The sequence below is a fragment of the Ptychodera flava genome, chromosome 4 (assembly GCF_041260155.1).
Source record: "Ptychodera flava strain L36383 chromosome 4, AS_Pfla_20210202, whole genome shotgun sequence".
NCBI lineage: Eukaryota > Metazoa > Hemichordata > Enteropneusta > Ptychoderidae > Ptychodera > Ptychodera flava.
In genome coordinates, this window is record NC_091931.1 from 42,101,334 (window position 1) to 42,120,273 (window position 18,940).

General features: G+C 37.4%; 1 protein-coding gene across 1 annotated transcript in view; it reads left to right on the forward strand.

Annotated features, from left to right (window-relative positions):
- Positions 1 to 15,262, forward strand: part of LOC139131819 (protein mesh-like) — a 37,435-nt gene extending 22,173 nt beyond the window's left edge. Inside the window, exons 11-26 of the mRNA XM_070698102.1 lie at positions 506 to 786; positions 1,713 to 1,853; positions 2,820 to 2,984; positions 3,716 to 3,973; positions 4,137 to 4,400; positions 4,964 to 5,140; positions 5,344 to 5,517; positions 6,749 to 6,922; positions 7,128 to 7,301; positions 7,591 to 7,761; positions 9,017 to 9,190; positions 9,957 to 10,130; positions 11,525 to 11,698; positions 12,540 to 12,735; positions 13,278 to 13,429; positions 14,148 to 15,262. Coding sequence (XP_070554203.1) covers positions 506 to 786; positions 1,713 to 1,853; positions 2,820 to 2,984; positions 3,716 to 3,973; positions 4,137 to 4,400; positions 4,964 to 5,140; positions 5,344 to 5,517; positions 6,749 to 6,922; positions 7,128 to 7,301; positions 7,591 to 7,761; positions 9,017 to 9,190; positions 9,957 to 10,130; positions 11,525 to 11,698; positions 12,540 to 12,735; positions 13,278 to 13,401 — 2,821 coding nt within the window. The 3' untranslated portion in view covers positions 13,402 to 13,429; positions 14,148 to 15,262. The remainder of the gene's footprint in view (positions 1 to 505; positions 787 to 1,712; positions 1,854 to 2,819; positions 2,985 to 3,715; positions 3,974 to 4,136; positions 4,401 to 4,963; positions 5,141 to 5,343; positions 5,518 to 6,748; positions 6,923 to 7,127; positions 7,302 to 7,590; positions 7,762 to 9,016; positions 9,191 to 9,956; positions 10,131 to 11,524; positions 11,699 to 12,539; positions 12,736 to 13,277; positions 13,430 to 14,147) is intronic.
- Positions 15,263 to 18,940: the final 3,678 nt, after the last annotated feature.

Sequence of the window (18,940 nt, forward strand, 5' to 3'; positions counted from 1 at the left end):
ATCGAGGCTCACATTAACGCTATACTAGCAACAATCACTGTTAGAAATTTTCCATATCCTCGACAGTGATGCTGGTAAATCATTCTACGTTTCATTAAAAAAGAAACCAATTTGAATCCACAAGGCAGGTTTTCGGACTCTAAATACCTTTAATATATTGAATGTCGAATAAAGCAAAACAATCAGATTTTATTGAAATAGTGCAGCTGAGCTTGTGAGAAGTCATGTTGAATAGTGCAAAACAATGAGATTTTCCTTTGGATCGAACATAGCATAAAATTGTTCAACATATTCAAACCATAAAATAGGGTACATGATTTTAATTTCAAATACCACTAAAATATATGATTGTTTCTGACCTTAGACTCGTAACGTTACCTTTACTTTTCATTCCTGGTTGCAAAATAGAAACATTGTAAAGTTTTATGCAGTAATGTTCGATCCATATTTTAAAATGCCCGCTTTCGAGAGGTGTATAATCCCAATAATGTATTTTATGCGACAGCGATTCAGGGGCAGGACGAGAGTGTTGTTACAATAAAAAGGGCGCTCTTCTATATTCAGAAGATAGTTTTGGTGCTGGACCAAGCCACCGGAGTCACCATGACGGAGTCTATCCATACAAAAGTGTTGGAAAGATACCATACTTGTCTCACTTCAACGATGACATTCGGCCGTGGATACGATGTTGCGTCTACACAAACTTCGATGAAACCCATTGCCGTGAAATTTATTTCGCTCGAAGACCATCGAACAACTGTGGCAACTACTCAGCTCCAAAACCAGGTAACAGGCAGATGCGACCCTAAACTTTCCCTTATGTGTGTACATATTGCAGAAGTACGTAATTATAATTGTGGGCGTTTCACTTACATTTCGCGACAATTTGGCAACTACATAAAGCTTGTTATGTTCACAACACCAGCAATATTTATCTGCAATTGAAAACCTTCTTGAGTACAAATTTCGTAATTAGCTGATTTGAAAATTTCGCTGTCATATCATTGTATCATCACTTAATGAAAGGGTTTTATAGCCCCTAGTCAAATCCTTCGAGTATCTTGTATTTGCCAAATTGTGAAAGTTTATAAATATCCACATTATCAATCACCTGGCATTGCGTTTCATCAACTTTGGCAAAGTCTATCAAATTTTAATCTTTAATTTAAAAATTAAATAAAGAGTGCGAGTTGCAAATATATTGACTTAAAAACACAATGCCTTTCACCATTATTTTGATATTTTACATTCAATATGGTAACTTTCATCAACAATATCGATGTCCTCCAAGATTCAAGTGCATTTTCTTGTATGATAAGTTCTTTAAACATGAGTAGAAATGTTAATTTTCGTTTTTTTAATAATGCATTATAACACAGCTTTCAACTTAGGATAAGGCAATCAAGTTGTATATGTATATCCCTATTTATAGGAACTGGATGTGCTAATGGCTAATAACACTTTCATAAAACTTCTACTGCATGACCATAAAATTAACATCTGTCAGACTTTTCTTAAGTAACATCTGCAACAAGGTACATGGGATATGATACATTCTTTCTTGAAAAAAGGATAATTATGCAAACTCGTGTGAATGATACAAGCTGTGCAAACGAACACTTAATGAGTTCTTATTTTATTTATATATATATATATATATATATTATATATATATATATATATATAAATATATATATATATATAATTTTTAGGGATTATGTTTGGCGATCCACACATAATCACTTTAGATGGTCACCAGTATACATTTAATGGTTTCGGTGAGTTCACGATGCTGGACATAAGTAATCGTACATTCACACTACAAGGAAGAATGGCGCCTTTGGAAAGTAACAGTAAGTATTGCAAAAGCGGTAAGCGCAGTAGGCACGTTTTTTTTGCGGATTTCCTTCATTAAATCTGAGGCGCTTTTTATCACCAAGATCGACCAAAAATAGTTCCTTGGTTAGGAAAGCATGAGAGTCTGTATCGCCATCTTATTCGCGCAATAGTATCCATGAAAATGATAGTTTAGTCTGGAGATGTAAACTTTAAGCTGGGTGTTTCTCAAATCGGACATTTCACGCTGTACATTTTGATAGATAATATATATGGTATATGGGACTGTGTGTAGAAACCAATTTGTTTCTTCAAGCAACAGGCGCTAGCATTTCAGCCTAGACGCTAATGATGGCGCAGACATGCAAATATGTGAATAGGACTTTTGGGAAGCTTTTAACCACACAGAATGCACTAAAGATTTATTTTGTCGTGTTATTACCACTCACTCTGCAAACAACGTGTAACTACATATACGATAACGTGATTTTGAAATTGTGACTAGGTGTGTGTGTGCCAATTTGATAAGCCTTCGAAAGAGTTAAACATCCTATGGTAAATTGGACACTTCTGGGATCGTGAAGTTCAATGTAAAGTACATGAAACCGTCAGTGTCCTGGTGCAAAATCCACAGGGTTCTCTTATTCTTAAAATTCTGGGAATTAACATCAAGCTTGTCGTACCTTTAAAGACTTTCATATTGTTACAATCAACTGAATTTAGTCACAAATAGATGAAATAATAATTAATAGAATTAGACCACATGGCAACATTGGAAGTCAGCATACCTTCAAAACGCCTGTGTCAACCATTTTAATTTCAAATAAATATTGGGTATAAACGTCGTCATAGTTATTTGCTATTGCTTAGTGAAGCGATCTCAAACGCAAAGTTTTCGGAATCTTTATAAGTGAGTGTATTCTTTTTTCAAAAGGGTGGTTCCATTCTTTGAGATTAATTGTACAGATTATTCCTCTCTGCAGACATTGCTACGGTATTCAATGCTTTTGCGATGAAAAGCAACTCATCTGATATTATTCATGTGGAGCGAAACCAAAGAAGAATGTTGGATGCGTATGTTCGCCAGGAGGGAGAAGTAGAATGGCTGTTCATCGATTTTGAAGAAAATTCATGGTGGAATTTCCAAGGTAATCCTCGTGATTGTCTTGCAGTAATTTAAATGCCCATCAGTGAGATTTCATCGGCCATTGTATATTATTGGATTAGTTTATTGGAGAAATGTATCTTGAAAATAGTCTTGTAGTATTCCCAAACATGTTCTGACTCATCCTATAAAACGACTTACAGAAGTGTCGAAGAAATTATTGTACATTTCATTAAAGATCAACAGCTCACAGTAAGAGTAAGAGAAAAACGCACTCTACATGTATAAGAGGCTATAACATAACTTTATCACAACAGAAGAATCACCTTGATACCCATCGAACACCAAATCCGTATCTCAAAAATTTTAATGCTTGAAATATTTACTGTGATCAATCAATAAGTCCTGTGAAAATAAAATATGTCGTGCGTATCGATTATATTATTTCCTGGAGCAGGTTTTGTCCCACGCAGTGAGTCGTGGATCGAATATGATAAAAAACTTTAAGTCTTGTATCGGAAGATAAGGGATGAATTAAAGAGGTTTTATTCCCAACTCAGTTCAAGGTAACTTTTTTCCAGGAATAGAATTTTAAGCTTGGAACAATTTTACCTACTTTTACGGAAATAATTGTGAAAGAAGTATATAGCTGTCTATTTAGTCTGATACGAGACAATACTAGTATTTTGAGCTTTAAGACAGTCACCGTTATTTCTTACCATCACATCCCGAACATTGAAGATTACCCAAAGTTGAATGTATCGTATTTACTAGGCGTTTCCGTGTCTAGAACTAACATATCCGACAACAAAATATCAATATTGTTTGAAAACGGAATATCCATTGAGGTTTCTGCCATCGGACAAGCCATGAGTCTGATCTTCCTGGCGCCAACTACCTACAAGAACCTGACGCAAGGGTTGATGGGAACGTGGAATGATGACCCTAGTGACGATTTCATGGTCCCGGAAGGGTATCACCTGTCTTCCAACTCAACATTAGAAGAAATCCATAACAGTTTTGGAATAAAATGTAAGTTTCAGCCAACAATTTTAGCAGACTGCAAACTTAAGAAAGTCAACGGCATAAAAGCGATGTACCACGATTTGGACGATAAAAACGGCCATTGTCATATTATCAGAGACAGTTTTGAAATATGACTTGTTGTAGTATTTCTTTTCCATACACTTTTCAGGGATGATCACAGCTGAGGAGTCCCTGTTCCGCTATCGAAGCATAACTGGAGAGAGTCATTCAACTCTAAATAATCGAAATTACGAACCGATTTTCGAATTTACTGTTGACGAACCCAACATCACTGATACGGCTATAGAGATTTGTGGAGTAGACAATGCGCAGTGTCTTTTCGACTATAAAGTCACTAAGGATGTCACGACAGCTGTTGGGTCACGGGAAGCAGTGATCACGTACGTCACAGCAGTCAACGATACAGAAACAGGTAAAATAAGTTGATGTAATTTTGGTGATATATCCCTCCACGGAGTACGGTTTCTCTTGCGGGGGTTAAGGTTCGAATTCGGAACACGTACGGTTAAAAGCCCTCTTCTCTCTCTCTCTCTCTCTCTCTCTCTCTCTCTCTCTCTCTCTCTCTCTCTCTCTCTCTCTCTCTCTCTCTCTCTCTCTCTCTCTCTCTCTCATAGTAAGTTCCAATGTATGTATGTATGTATGTATGTATGTATGTATGTATGTATGTATGTATGTATGTATGTATGTATGTATGTATGTATGTATGTATGTATGTATGTATGTATGTATGTATGTATGTATGTATGTATGTATGTATGTATGTATGTATGTATGTATGTATGTATGTATGTGTGTATTAGGTGGATGGGTGGATGGATTGATGGATGAGATGGATGGAATTGATGGAATGGATGGGTGGATGTAATGGATGGACGGACTGAAATGCTTGTGCTTCCGTGAATGTATTCAGTGTATGTACTTTATTCATATGAAATTCTTAATACTTGAGGGAATGTATGCATTTTTTTTTCATAGTGAAGACTTGTGGATACCTTCCACCTCCTCTAAATGCCAATAAGACTGGGCACAGTTACACAGTCGGTTCAACTTTGACCTTTGATTGCCTCCCCGGATACATCTACAGAAATGGGTCGACGGAGAGGCAGTGCCAAAGTGACGGATTTTGGGATGGAACTGATATTGCCTGCGACAGTAAGATAACTCATACCATATTCATATTGAGCGGGACCAAAATCCTGATTGTATTCGAAAATGACTTTTTGTTGTCTGAACGTGACAAAAAATTATAGTCAGTACTTCAGAAATTTTCTAGACTGAAAAGTACTTATTGTTTTTATACGACTGTTTATAGTGCGAGTTCGCACTATAAATATCAAATTTACGATCAATTACAGTTGTCGTTTGCGGTAATCTTGAAACTCCCCGTGATGGTTCCATGGATTTGATCGACACAGTCTACAAATCAGCGGCTTACTTCGTGTGTGACGAGGGTTTCGATATTGTCGGTTCAGAAGTACGAAGATGTCAAGCCGATGGCACCTGGGATGGAGAGCAGCCATCGTGTCAGCGTGAGTATAGAATGTGTGTTAGCAAATTTCTGTGTAGATTTATTTCGGAAGGTTTTCCTGGGGTTATGGCAAATGTTTGTCTATCACCGTCCAATCCGCACAGCTTGGCTAGATTGACCCTGTTATATTAAAGAATTTCATGTGAAAAATACTCTGAGTTTCGTGTGAAGCTTCCAACAATATGGACCAATCTGGAATGAGAATATTATCACTACTGATACATTGTTTGTCTTACGAGCAGCCTACCATGAGGTCAACCAGAGTAGTGGCTTGTGGATGATACATAAAAATCATTATTTCTTTTGATGAAGATGCTTACAGACAAGCCCGATAATGAAGAAAAGCTAACTTTTTCTCGAGCTACAAATCTATTTATACATTTAATTATGAGTAAACATACGGGCTGAAAATGGACACCACAAATTACAAAGCTGGCAATTACAAAATTATTAACTGACCATTTGATACGATTTGGATCATTTGTCATGCTCGTAAAAGAGTCCATTTAATTTACTCGTCAAATATTGATTACAATGTTCTCAAGCAAAAATTACGCAGACTGAGTTACTTAATTTGGCGAGATTTGTTTTCTTGCCACTTCTCCATCTGATTATTACAATGTTGTTACCACCAAATGTTGTTTATCAAGGATTGTTTTAATCACCTTCCTTGACAATGTCTCCAATTAACACATAGCTATGTTAATGATGTCGCCTTCGACACCTAACTTTGTTGGTTGTGACAGATGTGGATTTCTCCGTAACTTTGTTTTTTTTCTCAGTCACTTTGGAGTTTTCTCCGTAATAATAGTAACAGTAACAATGCGCATGGCGGAATGAAAGTAAAGCCCCGATCATTTGTAAATTTCTGGCCATGGTTGTATGATAAATCGGTTATTACCCAATATCACCTGTTCCTTGTGTCGTATCACCATTTGTGTCATTTGTGCTGCGTCAGACACTTGACTACGCCTCGTGTCTGACGCAGCACAAATGACACTCATGCTGATACGACACGGGAACAGGCGATATTGGCTAATAACCTCGAATTGTCCCCTGCCACACTTCATTAATGAAGACGCTGTACGGTAAGTATTTTTTAAAACAAATAGTTCGTACTTTATATATGCATGCATTTTACAGAGTTAAATTGAAAAGACAAAATATCTGGTATCTCACGTGTAAATGAGGGATTAGCTCACAGATCTCTGCTGTCTCTGATATTTTTTTAGTCGTCCATTGTGAGAACATCACAGCGCCATCAAATGGAACAAAACTTGGAAATGATTACTCGTATTTTTCCGTGGTCAGCTTCGTCTGTGACGTCGGCTTTGATCTGATTGGCTCTTCTAGTATTCACTGTCAGGCGAATGGATCTTGGAACAGCTCAGTCCCAAGCTGTGGAGGTAAGTCACATGACTTTCACAAACAATCAATATCAATCAATCTGACTGAAGAGTCGCCTTCTAAATTGTCGTTTAAATAATTGTTTAGATTGTTGTTCAACTTTACTGTACACCATTTTGGAACACTCAAAGTCATGTAAACATATTACCATGGTTCGCTGTCAAGTAACTGTAGATTGTTATACTGTACATGTGTCAAATGTAGTCGTTTCCTGCGGTCATCTTGAAACTCCTCGAAATGGCTCCATGAATTCGACTGGAGAAGTCTACGAATCAAAGGCATTCTTTAACTGTGACGAGGGTTTTGATATGATTGGTTCAGTGGTACGCACGTGTCAAGCCAACGGCACCTGGGATGGGCAGCAGACAACATGCAAATGCAAGTAGTAATGTTTACTATTTATATTTGACTTCAAATGTATTATTGTTCAAATGTGTTATTGTTCTATATAAAGTTTGTATTTAATTCGTATATGCTTAACATGGGAATGACCCACCTATAGCAACAACCATCTGCATTTTCGTTACAAAACCTGAAGGGTCATTTGAATATTATTAATTGATATCTGACCTAGCACCAATCGATATCGATATTTGACAGATGACCAAGTGATATTTGAGACGCATAAGCTCACTTTGCTTGGAACCACATCTCTTTCCTTTTACAGGGAGTGACTGTCCCAGGATGGAGTCACCAATGAACGGTTGGTTCACTGAAAATTCAAACAGCACTGCGAGAACTGTAAGGTTTGCCTGCGATGAGGGATTTATCCTGATGGGGAGGGACACACTGACTTGTTTTAGAGGTTCATGGGATGACAGCGCCCCCATTTGTCAAGGTAACTGTCATATGAATTATTTGTTTCTGAAAAATCCAACGGGGTCATAGATGTCATAACTTTCGAGCTGACTTTCTTTTTCGACACCTACTAGCAATGGGTTATTTCAAAAATAGTTATTTTTGGCTTTATTTTATCGCAAAAGTACATCTTGAGTCAAGTTACTGGGTGAGGCAAGTACTTGATCAGCATCTGAATTTATGATTTATGAGAGATTTTTATTGTAATGTAGATTGTTTTTTCGTGCTCTTTGCAATTACTGCTAGCGTTTACCAACTCTTCTAAAAGTTAGACAGTTATATGTGATTTTGCTATCTGTGAATTTAATTCGTCCATGCTTTTAACTAATTGATGGTAGATTGAAAGATCATAATTCATTCATGCTTTTAACTAATTGATGGTAGATTGAAACATCATAGTCGAGTATTTCCAATGATGTCTAACTCTGTTTAATATAACCTGTAAACTGCAAAACAGTTAAATAATAACACATGAGAGCGAGGGCAATATCACGATTTATTGCCTGCCCAAGGGATGGTGGTCATGATCGAAATATTGATGATGCCCGCGCCGTAGGCGAGGGCATCATCAGTATTTCGATCATGACCACCAGCACGAGGGCAGGCAAAAATCGTGATATTGCCCTAGCTCCCATGTGTTATAATTTTTATTACACCGAACAAGCAAACATACATGCAAAGACACAAAAAACACGAAGACTTCTTCGAGTACAGTTCGCCTTTCTTAGTCCGGACCTCAGCGTAGATGTTGTCATTGCCGAGTCTAGGGTTGCCGCTGAAAGTTTGCCCACCTCGGTGGCGTATCCAAATTTGATATATGTTGTTTGCTTCGTCGCTGAACAGAAATTGTATTCCTTGTTGCCATTTTCGTTCGCTTGCTGTTTACTTGCATCAAAATATCGTTTATCTTTGCCGGTGAAAGCTCTGCATGACGTTTTGCAGCCATAGTTGCCGACTGCTAAGCGAACGACAATTTGTTAAGCGCAGAAAGGATGCGCAGTAAGTAAAATGACGTCATCCATGTAATATCAAATGCAGAGGGCATCATCAAGTTCGCAGAGGGCATCATCACCTTCGCAGAGGGCATCGTCACGTTCTTTTACATGTCACGTGAGTCGTGTTTAACCAATGGCAGTGCACGCTGAATGAGTGAGGTGTAATAATGTATTATATTTCTTGTAAAAAATATATGAAAAAATGCTACATCCTTTCTCAACTTTCTTCTTACATTCCAGTTGTAACATGTCCATCTTTTACTGCTCCGAGTCACGGCAATATAACATTCAGCGGGAACACTTACCTCTCTAGGGCTACATTGTCCTGTGATATCGGATACGATGTCAAAGGTCAAAGTGTGCGTATCTGTACAGCAAGTGGTACTTGGAGTGGTCTATCGTCTTCATGTTTTAGTAGGTATACATTGCACATCTACATAGCCTTATATTGGGACATCAGTTGGCCGGTTCCGTTAAAGGGGAAGTTCACCAAGGATGATTTTTACATATGTGCTAGCTTTGTGGTCATTTACTCCGGAAAAGCTATTTTCGCCATTTATAACGCGCGATGTTTTACAAAAACCGATAAAAATAGTACATAAAGTTGCCTATGTAATTTGAATCATGGGAAAAAGCGCCAAGCTTGCATCATGTGATATGGAAGGGACCATCTTCGGACGGGTATGGGCCCTATATCGTCCACTCACAGTAACATAGTACTAAACAGCAACACAAAATCTAACAGTGTACAGTTTATTACAAGTGATTCATCGTTTATGCAAGGATACTCAGTATAAACAAAAGTTATGTAAACACGCACAGCCTGTCTTTAGCGTAGGTTAGTGGACAATGCCATACCCGTAGGAAAATGGTCCCTTCCATATCACGTGATGCAAGCTCCAACCCTGGAGCTTTTTTCCCCTGATTCAAATTAAATGGGCAATTTCTGTACTATTTTTATCTGTTTTTGTAAAAAATCGCCTGAGTTATAAATGGCGAAAATACCTTTTCCGGGGTAGGTGACCACAAAGCTAGCACATATGTAAAAATCATCCTTGGTGAACTTCCCCTTTAAGGTATGAGTAACATACACACCACGTGACAGCAATTGCCAATCATACTCCGAGTTGGCGTTTCAGCAATCTTAACGCATTTATCTTCGTCTTTTTATGATATGCAGTTGCTACATGTCCCCCTCTCGTGATTCCCAATAATGGTACAATAAACTCCACTGGCAACACATACCTGTCCGTTGCTACGTTTTCATGTAACGATGGTTACAATCTCCATGGTTCCAGTGTTCGGACCTGTACAGCTGATGGTTCCTGGGACGGACAATCTGTGTCGTGTAAAGGTAGGTTTGAGCAAACGTAAGATGTGTAAAGATGTGCATCTGCAAATAATATACTCATATACTATTTAAGGGGTAACTTGCATCACTGCAGAACATTTTTAGCAGTTTAATTTTACTTTTGAAGGTACATGTATGACATTATGTCTACTCAACGTGAAATTATATCTTTTGAACTAGTACATACGTATTACAATCTCAAGATTTAATGAATGCAGGCGTTCTTCAAGGTCTATACATTCTGGTCTTTTTCATTACGTATATATATAAACATCACTGATAAACTTCGATGCTGTTAATTACCCAACTTCATAATCACTCTTTTACTACAATCCTTCTTTATGCTGACGATTAGACTTTGGCAAAGTATTGTCGTTGCTAGCAGATTTCTTTCAAATCTAATCTAATAGCAAGCTTTGATTAAAGGAGACATACCAGGTAATTGGCAACATTGTTTAACTTTAAGAAATTAATGTCATTTCTTTCCCTGTAAACCCAGTATCATTACTATAAAGTACGTAGCTTGACGTGTAAGTCTGAACACGACGAGAACTCTTACGTATACCATTGATAGCTGTGTCATTTTCTCCCAAGATCTCTTCATTTTGACAGCGAGCTTCATTAAATGTACCTATATATTTTTAGATTTCTAGCCTTGTATAGATACTATTAATTTTCTTTCTTTGAAATGTTGATTTTCTTCGTGTCGCATCATCACAAATATTTTCAGGGGGACGTTTTTCTGGATATCTGTAATTTTAACAGGGTTTGTTTTACATACTCCGAGAACCATTAATCTTGATATACAGGACTAGCCTATAGTAAAATGCTCTAGCCAACATACTATACTGTCTCTAGGCTCGTTAAGTCTTCAGTTTGTGTTTGAGCCAATATGGCATGCGAGACACTTATTACAGTTGTTCATAAAATAGATAATATACATCTTTATCATATTAATGCATTCGGTACCCTTGTACTTGTTAGAAAGTGACTCATTATGTGACATTTAATTTGCTGAATAATTGAACTGTTTTAAAGGTGTACAGTCGCCTGTGATCTAAATATGCCCATACATGGTCAAAGGGGCGTTCCTTGGTATTCAAAATGCCCATGTGAGGGCGCTGTTTTTAAAAAGCGGCCACCCGCTTAAGATCTGTGATTGGTTAGATTATGGTAACTGTGGCAAAGTTGGAACAGGTGACAGTATACCTTTAAACGAATCCGGGCGTTATGACTAAAGTTATGAAAAGGCGTCTCTTTATGATTTTCCTGCGTGGTTTTAATGAGCTGTGGTGTAATGATGAAAAATGCGACAATTACAAAGTGCAAAGGAAAAAGTTTCCTCCTAATTTTAAAATTTTACGGCACTTATGCATCACACATTTTTTGTTCAATAGTTGTAACCTGTCCAATTCTCGTGACTCCAAAGGAAGGTACAATGACCTCTACTGGGAACACATACCTGTCCGTTGCTACGTTTTCATGTAACAATGGTTACAATCTCCATGGTTCCAGTGTTCGGACCTGTACAGCTGATGGGTCCTGGGACGGGCAATCTGTATCTTGTGAAGGTAGGCTTGAATGAACTGATAGATGTGAAATATCCATGCACGCATTGTTATTTTGACTTTCGTTAAAATCTGTTTGATGCCGGTCGATAATGGTAAAATTGTTTGAGAATGACCTGCATGTAATTAAATGTCATTATGTGCCATCGCAGCAGGACACCTCCTGGCATCGGGCAAATTGTCACATGCTTCAGGGTACATAAACCCGTGTATTCCACAGGTCCAGTAGGCATAATTTGTGATGATTTTTTCCTATTATTATCATAAAAAATAATTATGAATATTAATAAATTATTAAAATGAATGTTACAGAATATTAAAACTTTTATACACACAATGTCGTCTACTTTGTGTAAATGCCATCTGGAAACTCCATTGTTTTGATAATTATGATTATTAAAAAATTATGATTATGATTAATAAAGTCATATTTTACACAATGTAATGTGCTTATGTGAACAACCCTCTGGAAACCCTCATACAGTTTTACAACCTATGCCAAATTATACAAGTGACACCATTGCCCAGGTTCAGACATGGTTTGTAAAAAAAGTTTTAATATTCTGTAACATTCACATTAATAATTTATTAATATTCATAATTATTTTTCATGATAATAATAGGAAAAATCATCACAAATATAATGCCTAATCGACCTGTGTGTATTCAGGCAGTAATATATAATACGGCCCGCTAATTCATCAATAAGTTAAATTCCTTGAATTATGGAGCGTGCCAAGCGAAGTACATGTATATGAGCCATTTTTGTGAAGGTCAAGTCTTTATTTTTATCCTTCGTTGAAAACTATGATACTTACGTTCAGGTTCATTCTTTTGTAAGCAGCACACTCCCAAGAAGACGTAGGCTCTGAGGATTCTGCACATAAAAAGTCATTTACCGTGATCGGTACGAGCTTTGCAGGAGCAACTCTAGTCATAATAATAGCCTTTGTCATATATATGGTCATACGGTCTCTATCAAAAGCCAGATCTAAATCTAAATCTAGAACTCCGCTGAAAAGTACGAAAGACCGTGATGGGTGAGTCTTACAGATTATTATGCTAAGAACTCAAGCGGTAAATGCATTTAATTGTTGCGTTTGGTGTACTGTCCTCAGCAATGCATCATCTAACGATTTCAACTGAAGGCATTGGGAAATCAGCTCTACCGTAAACATCAAATGCATTGTACTCGTGTTTCCTCAACAGCTAACCCACCATTGTGCCGTTAGAAAGAAAACATCACTTTTGTGATGTATGGTGTTAGTTAACGCTATCCTCCAAATTCTCTGTTTCGACTCGGAAGGCAAACAATGGAATGTGTTCATTTAATGATGCGTCATATCCTACTGATAAAGAATATTCCGATCGATGAAACATTGATGTTCATGTGCAAGATGCAGTCCATGATATCAGCTGTCTCGAGGTTTCTATAGAATAGATGAAACATTGCCGTCCGTATACTGTGCAAAACGAAAATTCATCATACAGGATTCATTCAGGATTAACGAATAACTTAGGACCAACATCTCTTAAAGGTTCTCTTTTGTTTTCTGAAAGTTTTAAAAATGCTTGTTCTCAGGTCCACAGCCGTGAACAATAGCTCTTTTCCAAGCGTGGTTCCACGATGGCAGCCTGGTCGAGAAAATCCAACCTCCGATGATTACGTTCAGGCGAAAAATACCTACAGAATAGATTATCGTTAAATTGATCGACTTAAACTCCAACGGAATGGTAAGATATTGGATCAGTGTAATTAGCTGTAGTGGTGTGTACTGGTGAAAGAAAATACGGCAACAGTAAAATGGTGATTTTTTTTCTTAGTCGAGAACTACACATCGCAAACATTAGAAACAGCAAATATTTTAGAAGGTAGATGATTTGACATACGGGCACAAATCGATTTCTGAAGTTGCCTCATCAAACGTCATGTGCTGTATTTCCCCAAATATACATTGACGTGTTATTGCAATGAATATGTAATTATTATGTCTTAAAGAAATATTCATGAAATTGATACCAGGATAAATTTATCAATCACATTTACTTGAATAATACTTGTAAACTAACGACTGGCTGTCTTATGCAACAACTGTCAACCGTCGTAGATGTCATTTCATTTATGTTTTTAACATTTCTCCAGTTTTGTCCTGTTTTTCTCTATCGAGAATTTTATTCAATAATATCATTCACAAGTGTATATTTTAATTTCCATGTCGATGTCTGACCTTGTCATCGCTATTTGTTTCACCTGTTTCCATCACCCAATCTTCTGTAGATAACCTTTGCCGTTTTTACTTTTGATGAATCTTTATTAAAACATAAATAAATGATAAGTCAGTCTGTCATCAATGGTAACAAGTGTTCCATGGTTAAAAGAAAATGTCAGGTCCCAATACATCTGAGTCAGAAGAATTGTCACATGACTGCCACTTCCTTTTTTTTTCTACAGGCTGCTATTCAATGACGATTTGCATTCACTGTCTCGATCCTAGTTAATATATAACCCAGAGTTGCATATCATACGGCTTCACAAGAATGCATATGTACTTCCCAGACGTTCCCAGCAGGCAATTCGTTTAGTGGAGTGATACTACAGAACGTTTCAAGATCAATATGGTTCTATCATTGTGCGTGTAATTTTCTGCAAAGAACGTGGCCAAACAAATTTGTGCAAACCGAAATCTTATGTAATTAGTACTGTATCATTACTCAAAGATTTGTAAATGATGTGTGAGTTTTTACAATGAAGCATTTGATGAAAACGTATAAAATCAAAAGTCAGAGAATGACTGGCTTTATGCAGTCGTATACACTAACGTGTTACCACCAATCAAACAGTCACAATTGCTTTATCTTGTCTTTTATCGATTTTCATGTAACAACTTGTTTATAAGTTTAAAGAACGAAAGCAATTTGAGTTTTGAGGATGTAAGACACATAGAATTTCAGTTCACGTCGACATACATTATTCATTTAGATTAATCATGTTATCTGCAGTGTATGACAATGTACCAAACAACTCATATTACATACGTGGAAGGAAATAATTAGCTTATCTGATCACCCACCAAATTTCGTCGATTTACATCGCTGGTACATTTTTTGCCGATTACATTAATAATTGTCACACAAAGAAGGTATATATACTATTTCTACACATTGTAAGAGTACCTTTGTTATAAGACTTGGTCGCGCCGACTCAACTGAGTGGACGTTCGCTTGGAAAATTAAAGTCAAATTTTGCCATCATTGTTTTAGATTAAACCCTACAACCATTCCTCTATGCTTTTTATCATTTTTATCTATTACGAGTTCGTAGGTCTCTTGTAGATTTGAAATAGCAGTTCACATTTACGAGAGTATATCTTCTCATACCATTGATATTTGAAAGTGATCAAATATATCCCCTCGACCTTTAATTTTGTAAATTTCTTTGTAGAAAATAACCCGATGACGCAAATGAAAACGGGAATTACATCGTACATTCAACGATTTTTTGATTGGTCGATTAATTGAATGTATTTGCATACTAAACAAGTAAATACCTGGAAAAATATCCATGCTACATTTGTTCGGAATGGTCTTCTTTAACAACTCTTTAATTAGCTGATCGTGGATTATAAAATGAGACAGGTAGACTGAAAGAGAAACAGAAAGGGGCAGACAGATAGAAAGAAATACAGACAGACAGACAGACAGTGAGAGGGACAGTAGAATAGACTAATTGAAACTGATAAAGTCGGAGATACAGAAAGAAGCATGAAGACAGAAAGAGATGAAGATAGAGACAGAGTGTGCCATACAAAGACAGTTGCCGGGAGATAGATAAACAATTGAGAGACAGATAGTTATAGGGAGAAATAGAGATGGAAAGACCGAGACAAAGACAGACTGAGACACGGAGAGAGATAGAGACAGACAGTGACAGTGAAAGGGAGAGACATAGAAAGACATAAACAAAGAGTCAGAATAATCAACTGATGAGAGAGACAGTCACAGATCTGATAAAGAACATCAGCCTAGAGACAGGCAGAGAGACAGAGAAAGACACTTAAAGAGACACAGAGAGACAGAGAAAGACAGGGTGATAGGCTCACAAAGAAGTAGACAGGAAGAGACAGATACAAGCAGACACTGAGAGTGGCAGGAAGGTACATGCAGGACTCAGAGAGACATAGGCACAGAGGATTAGAAAGATGGACAAGCCGAGAGAGAGAGCGAGCGAGAGAGAGAGAGGAGAGGGAGAGAGAGAGTGCGCGACATTAATAAAGCGTCTATGTCAAACCACTCTTGCTCTATGGCATCCCAAGTCCCTCCATGACTGTTTCTCTTTGCCTTGTTAACCTGTCTCATCGATTAAGGCAACATCGAACCCTATCATTGTAAAGAAGTCAGGTACAGCGCATGGGAAGAATATTAATAGAAGTAACGAAGAGATCCAGATCCATATGTTGAATCTGCTACATATGTATGCATCAATCAATGCACTAATAAATACAACGGACAGTTTTCAGCTCGATGTGAATTCTCGCGATATAGTCAAGCAGACGATTTTGAGTGCAATAATAAGAATTATGTGTGTTAATAAATATGTTACTCTGACGTATTTTGAACGAAATTAAACGCTATTTGCAGCTGTCAACTCTCTAAGATTTCAAACATTCCTCGTCGACTAACTCCCCTAACCTCGGCCAACGGCCATAACCATTTTGTTACTTCTCCACAAAAAACTCTCTTTCCTCCTTCCTAACAAAAGGCTAGCCCCCTTTGTGTCCCTTTGCCGCTTGCCTTCGCGCTTCCCATGGGGAAAACATTTTCAACAACCAAATTGAGTCATTACCCGCCAATTTGACATTTCCCCAACTCGCTGAAATGAAAATCTGCCTTGGCCGCCTGCGCTGTATATAAGAAAACCATATTACCAAAGAAAAATTGCCTGCGAACGACATCTTAGAAGCAATTTGTTTATTTGCCTCTATTAAAAATAGTCAGTTTGCAAGCCCAATTGAAACGATTTATTTAATGGCACAGCAATGTTTTAACTGTACTGCGATAGATGCACGACACAACTGACGTGTATTCAATGTTCAACACTTGAGGTGATGCTTGAGTTTGTTTTTTACCATAATATAAGACAATCGATATCCAGGCCCCAATAGTATGACTACGTGGAACATTGCATGTGTTCATTTGCCTCAAGGGACAAAACGTGTCAGGTCAGTACACCCATTATGAACATATTTCTGTCGTTGGGTACGACGGGGATACTCTGGATTACGTATATATTATTATATCTTCAAGCATGGGCTCGCACATTTACTGTAAACTATTTGGAACGAATGAAAGACCGCACTGTACTTTTCATATTCCGTGAATTTAGCCTGCAAAATGGAAAGAGCTTGCAAATATTGTATCACAATGCAAGGTAGTTGTCATCCTTGCATAGTGACGATAGTGATCAATGGTAACCTGGCACATATTATGCAAGAAGTTGCAGCGACTTTCAGAATGTCGCAGGTAAGGCTCTGTCTCTATAAGACATCACTGACTATTTATAGTTGTTGTATTCAATCATTCTAGTTACATAGTTATTACCGATCAATTGAAATGTCTTTCAGTGAATGTTTAACGTTTGTCTGGAAGAAAAATCTCTTTAAGATGTCCTATTTAATCATTACCGCCCGAAAGTATGATTATAGCACGATCCTTTCTTTCAAAATGTTATGACTTATGCTTGTACCAACTATAAAAAGGAACTGCAACTAAGAAAATTACTTTCGCCAGAGTCTAGCTGTTTAATAGGGTCACGTCCTAAATGTCATATGCATCCCATGCGACAGTACTGGGGTCAAATCTTCACAATGCCAATAGTGAAAATGCTGACGTCACATGTTGGAATAGTGAATACGAGTGTAACCTTTAACCTCGAACATTCAAACTTACAATAATGTTCAACTGTTTGCACAAAAACATTGGGTGTGTTCCAAACCCATTTAGCCAACACTTCTTTTATAGCTAGGGGGATTTTTCACCATGCATAAAGGTCAAGACATCTATTCTAAATTGTTGTCTGAACGTACGATTTCTGCTAATTTATTTGTGGCAAATATTTGAATATTATCTGGTAACCGCAAGTACAAGTTTCAGTGATATCAGGAAAACACTTCCGCCCTCTATGTTTGATTAGTACTGCACTCTACATCAGTTCAAGATATGATCGTTGAGAATCTCTTTGTATTATGTCAAGGTCTGCATACTGTTTAACCTCATTGTTCGGCAGTAAAAAGTAACTAACTTTTCAACAGTTTGTGACGAAAGTACGAACAGTGGAAATGATTAATGACGATTTAGGGTAGTAGAATTCGCACTGGGGAAATTTGAAAAAAAATTATTTCAAGCATAAAGTTTAGCAGTCATTTTGAATTTCAAATATCAGTAAATATTTAGTAATTTTGTCTTCTTATACCAAATTTTTGTGCTGAAACTTGGCTGTATTCTGAAGTTTTAGCGTAACTCTAAAACTTTCTGTTTCGAAGCGTTTTACATAATATTGAACAGTGTGATACACGGGGGGGGTTTCACAAGATGACACCGATTTGCTATGAACTTGTGATTACGTATTTTCTAATTTTATTCATACCGTATGGCATGATTGGATGTGACACTCCATAATCATATTCGTAGGCCGATTTTAAGATAGCAGAAATTCTGTACAAGTTAAAATAAAAATTTTAACCCAACGGGATAAAGAAGAAGTAGGAAGAGTTCCGAATAAACCCCATTAGCTTTGCAGCCAAGCATCTTGGCCATTATCTGTACCTCCCACCAGATATCCCATTTGGAGAGTAGAGTATCGTGTCAATATTACCCCTGGCCCGTGTTGTAGTTACCGTCAATTGCTAGCTACCTTACCAAGCTACACCGAGGGATTTGTGACCGAGCTATGTTACCGTAAAATGCGGCTTTTATGCATTCCAATCAGCCGGGCTCGTATATTACAAGCACCAGGCTTGAAACATGAAATCAGAGAGGTCATCAAAATGTTACAAAAGTTCATCTCGTAAGAAGTATCTTCTAATGCCTTGCCTTACGATAAATTGATGGTATTGCACGCTTTATATGAATTGCTGATATTACTGCGCCGTGTGTGCTACTGTGCCTGCAGTCTAGCAAAATATAGTCCAATGACGACATGTTAAGAGTTCCCGGATGTCCCTGCCAAATAAAAGAAAAGGAGTCTGT